At 61.2% G+C, this 4,768-nt stretch overlaps 1 protein-coding gene across 1 annotated transcript; it reads left to right on the forward strand.

Moving 5' to 3' along the window:
- The first annotated feature begins 1,075 nt into the window (after positions 1-1,075).
- LOC101973915 (intestinal-type alkaline phosphatase) lies at positions 1,076-4,768 on the forward strand. Its single transcript, XM_005326490.4, has 11 exons — positions 1,076-1,145; positions 1,227-1,343; positions 1,457-1,572; positions 1,694-1,868; positions 1,946-2,118; positions 2,349-2,483; positions 2,570-2,642; positions 2,756-2,890; positions 2,974-3,165; positions 3,321-3,437; positions 3,521-4,768. The coding sequence occupies exons 1-11, from the start codon at positions 1,076-1,078 to the stop codon at positions 3,820-3,822; spliced, it is 1,605 nt and encodes a 534-aa protein (XP_005326547.2). The 3' UTR covers positions 3,823-4,768.

A 4,768-nucleotide genomic window follows, 5' to 3' on the forward strand; every position in this document is an offset into this window, starting at 1 on the left:
CACCACCTCCCAACATCATCACCACACTGGGGGACAACCTGAACCACACCAGTCCCCGGCCCCTGGCAGCCCTCGCATCCTGGCTACATGAGCATTGCCGCTCTGAACCGGGGACAGAGAGCTCAGCCCCTGCTTCTGGCTCCTTCGAATGTGCACGGGTCGGGGTGAGGGTGGACTGAGAAATACTCCTGAACCCAGCCTGGGGCTGCAGAAACCTCCTAGGTCGTTATCAGAGGCTACACCGTGGGAGCGCCCAGGGCCTGTGGAGAACAGGCTCACACCTGGGGTCCTTCTACACATTCAAGGGAACAGGGGTCAACCTCCTGGGCAACTGCCCGCTCTCCATTCTGAAAGACCCGGCCCACCCGCTGGCTGGCCGGGCGTGAATTCCACACCCTGGCAGCCCTGCCCAGCCCACCTGCACAATCTGGAGCTACGGCTAGAAGCCCAAATTCATGGGGTCCTTCCCAGCACTGCCCTTTCCCACAGCACGGTCACCGTGGGGCCTCTTGCTAGGCCCACCCACATGTCAAGGCTGTGATGAGAGGCCAAGTGGGTGGCAGGGCAGCTGAGCCACCCTGCATCCCTCTTTCCCCTGTCTATGGGGCTGGTGGCATCAGGAAGCCAAACCCAGGTCTCTGGCCCAAGCTGTGTGCTTCTAACCCCAGCTCCCATCAGCACCCAGCTCCCAGGAAATACTGGAAAAAATAAGGTGAAGGAAGGACTATGGTCCTCCACAAGAGGGTGGGGTGACCTCAGCAGGACACTGTGAAAGCTCTGCACCCAGAGGGCGCCTGCCCCACTGGCCTGCCTCCCCTGCTGGGTCCATCACCAGAGCCACCTCCGTCTGGATGCCTTTGCCAGGCAGGCTCAGCCACACCCTCCACCACCCACCGGCCAGCAAGCCTTCAGTTCACAGGGCAGGGCAGGGCCAGGATGGCTAGCTGGTGCAAGGGGAGGGACATGGAACCTTTACAGCCAGGAACAAAGTCTTCCCCTATTTAAGCCCAAGCATCCTGCGCTGCAGCTGGTACCCTGGTGTCCCAGCCTGGCCACCGACCACCAGCCTGCCGACATGCAGGGAGCCCGGGTGCTGCTGCTGCTGCTGAGCCTGAGGCTACAGCTGGCCCATGGTGTCATCCCAGGTACGAGGTTCCCCCAGCCCCTCTCCCTGCAACACAGGCCAGCCCCCAGGCTGACCTAGCCTGCACTCTCCCCTTGGCCAGTGGAGGAGCAGAATCCAGCCTTCTGGAACCAGAAAGCTGCCGAGGCCCTGGATGCCGCCAAGAAGCTGAAGCCCATTCAGACCTCAGCCAAGAACCTCATCATCTTCCTGGGAGACGGTGAGTGCGCCAGGCTGGTCCACCCCATGGTGCTCACGGGCCTTGAACCCAGGGCCACTGCTGGGTCCAGACCAGCCCTGGGGCTCAGGCCTGAAGGGGATCTGTTCCTTCAGGGATGGGCGTGCCCACAGTGACAGCCACCCGGATCCTAAAGGGACAAGATCAAGGCAAGCTGGGGCCGGAGACACCCCTGGCCATGGACCACTTCCCATATATGGCTCTGTCCAAGGTGAGGCCTCCTGAGCAGGAGGAAGGACCCAGGAGAGATGGACCTGTCCTCCCTGTCCTAGGCCTGGGTGAAGGACTAAATGTCTGCCCCAGAGCAGAGCTGAGGGTATCTCTGTCCCCAGACATACAGTGTGGACAGACAGGTGCCAGACAGCGCCAGCACAGCCACGGCCTACCTGTGTGGGGTCAAGGCCAACTACAAGACCATTGGCTTGAGCGCAGCCGCCCGCTTTGACCAGTGTGACACAACACGAGGCAACGAGGTCATCTCTGTGATGTACCGGGCCAAGAAAGCAGGTGAGCTTGGGCCTGGGCTTGGGGTCAGGGCAGGCCTGGAGCTCTGGGTGGCCCACCCTGACCCCTGCTACCTCCAGGGAAGTCCGTGGGAGTGGTGACCACCACCAGGGTGCAGCATGCCTCGCCAGCTGGCACATATGCACACACGGTGAACCGCAACTGGTACTCAGATGCAGACATGCCAGCCTCGGCGCTGCAGGAGGGCTGCCAGGACATCGCCACGCAGCTCATCTCCAACATGGACATTAATGTGCGGCACAAAGGGCAATGGGAGGGGGCTGGCTGGAGGAGTGGGTTTTGAAAGGCCACAGCCCCAAGCAACCAATAGCCTGAGTTCTGGGGCCTGTTAGGGTCTCTGGGAAGGTGGGCAAACAAGTGGGGGGCAGTATTGACCTGGTGGGGCAGTGGGGGCTGTCTGTAAGCTAGAAAGAAGGGGTTTTTTTTGCCCCAAGTTCAACTGCCCTTATGCTCTGGCAACAGGTGATTTTGGGCGGGGGCCGCAAATACATGTTTCCTAATGGGACCTCAGACCCTGAGTATCCAGGTGATGTCAACCAGACTGGAGTTAGGCTGGATGGACGGAACCTCGTGCAGGAGTGGCTGCAAAAGCACCAGGTGACGGGACTCACAGAGGCACAGTCATGGCAGGGACCAGGGTGGGGCTGCAGGTCTCAGACTAAAAACTGGCTCTGTACCTCCAGGGGGCCCGATATGTGTGGAACCGCCAGCAGCTCATTCAGGCATCCCAGAACTCATCCGTGACATATCTCATGGGTAATGACCCCACTCCTCACCTCAGTGGCCTCAGAAAGCTGCTATTGGAGCCTGTGTGCTTGTGGCCATGACCCTCTCCCAAGTCAGTAGTCACTGGATCCCTTGTTCCTTAGGCCTCTTTGAGCCTGTAGACACAAAATTTGATATCTACCGAAACCCGGATCTGGACCCCTCCCTGATGGAGATGACGGAGGCAGCCATTCGAGTGCTGAGCAGGAACCCCCGCGGCTTCTACCTCTTTGTGGAGGGTAAGTCTGGGAGCCAGAAGAGCAGAGGCGGAGGGGGACCAGGACAGGACCGAGCTTCACGCCCCTCCCACTGGCTCCCGCAGGGGGCCGCATCGACCGTGGTCATCACGAGGGCACAGCTTTCCTGGCCCTGACCGAGGCGGTCATGTTCGACTCTGCCATCGACAAGGCCGGCCAGCTCACCAGCGACCAGGACACGCTGACCCTGGTCACCGCCGACCACTCGCACGTCTTCTCCTTTGGCGGCTACACGCTGCGGGGCAGCTCCATCTTCGGTAGGCGGGGACGGCGACAGGGGCTGTTGCTGCAGTGCTGCGCCGGGGGTGGGTTCTTGGGAGGAGTAAGCTGGTGACAAGGCGAAAGGCGCCTGTGCGCCACACTGGGGTCCCCGGGGGAGGGCGGTGAGCTCAGGTGCCCCCTGTCCCCGCAGGGCTGGCCCCGCTCAAGGCCCAGGACGGCAAGTCGTACACGTCCATCCTGTATGGCAATGGCCCCGGCTACGTGCTGAACTCTGGCGACCGACCCAACGTCACGGAGGTTGAGAGCGGTGAGTGCTGCCATTGAAGGGTCGTCTTCTTGGGGACAGGGGTGGAGGGGCACTCTCCCGCCCTGAACTCCTCTTCCCTCCAGGTGCCCCCACCTACAAGCAGCAGGCGGCTGTGCCGGTGTCGTCGGAGACGCACGGAGGCGAGGACGTGGCGGTGTTTGCACGCGGCCCGCAGGCGCACCTGGTGCACGGGGTGCAGGAGCAGAACTACATCGCGCACGTCATGGCCTTCGCTGCCTGCCTGGAGCCCTATGAGGCCTGCGGCCTGGCGCCCCCGACCCTCCAGAGCACCCCTGGGGGTTCCAGCTCTGCTGCTGCCCCACTGTCGCTGACGCTGCTGCTTGGGACGCTGCTATTGCTGCTGGGGGCAGTCGCCCAGCCCTGACCACGCGGCCCTCCGGGGATCACTCCAGGGTCCGCGCAGTTGGTTCTCATTCCCCCACCCAGTGCTCCCTAGGCCGGACTGCCTCCTTCCCCACGGGTCTCCACCTCAGGGTCCCCATCACTCGTCCCGAGGCCCGTGTTGAGGGCCTCAACCTTAGCCCTCACCCTGGGCTGCCACCTCCACAGTACCCCCTCGGACTTCTACCAAGGAATAGCCATCTCTGCGAGATGAGCCAGCCTCAGACCTGGAAGAGCTTCCCTTTTTCACTTGTGGACACTGGGTGGATGTGCCGCAGAGGCGCCCTTGTGACTGAGCCTATGACACTCACGCTTTCTTGGGGCTGCTCTCTGATTCCCTTTTAGAACCTCAGCTGCCCACACCTTTGGAAAAAAGCAGGCTCACAGAAGGACTCTCCACCACACCTACTAGCCTTGGGTACGACCAAGATGACAGCACCCCAGAGTGGTCCCCCACAGAGCCACATCCAGAAACCCCTGGAGTACCCTAGGACTCAGGAATGTGAGGAACCCCAGAGAGGCTGGCTTTCCTCCACCTTCCCACTGACCCTGCCACTGATTCTGCAGGCCAAGGAGGCTGCTAGGGCCAATCCCCAATGGGCTGTGACACAGGGCTCAGCTGTCCCTCTCTGCCCCTCTCTTCACCCTAGAGGCCCAGTGGTGCCATTACACATACTAAAGAGGTGCCCCAAGATACTCAGCATCTTAATGCTGGCCTCCCAATGCCCATTCCAGGCCAGGAAATTCAAGAACCCTCCCAGACATAAAAATGGCAGGGATGGAGGGGCTGCCCAGAGCAACCCTGGGCCCCTCCCGGGACCATCTCAGGCTGCTCACAGATTTCTGAACAAAGAAGACTCCCTGCCCTTCTGGGGTCCCTATTCTCTTGAGAGAGACAAACCAATAATAAAATAAGCTGTTGTACAATA

The sequence above is a fragment of the Ictidomys tridecemlineatus genome, chromosome 7 (genome assembly GCF_052094955.1).
Source record: "Ictidomys tridecemlineatus isolate mIctTri1 chromosome 7, mIctTri1.hap1, whole genome shotgun sequence".
In the NCBI taxonomy this organism is placed as follows: Eukaryota; Metazoa; Chordata; class Mammalia; order Rodentia; family Sciuridae; genus Ictidomys; species Ictidomys tridecemlineatus.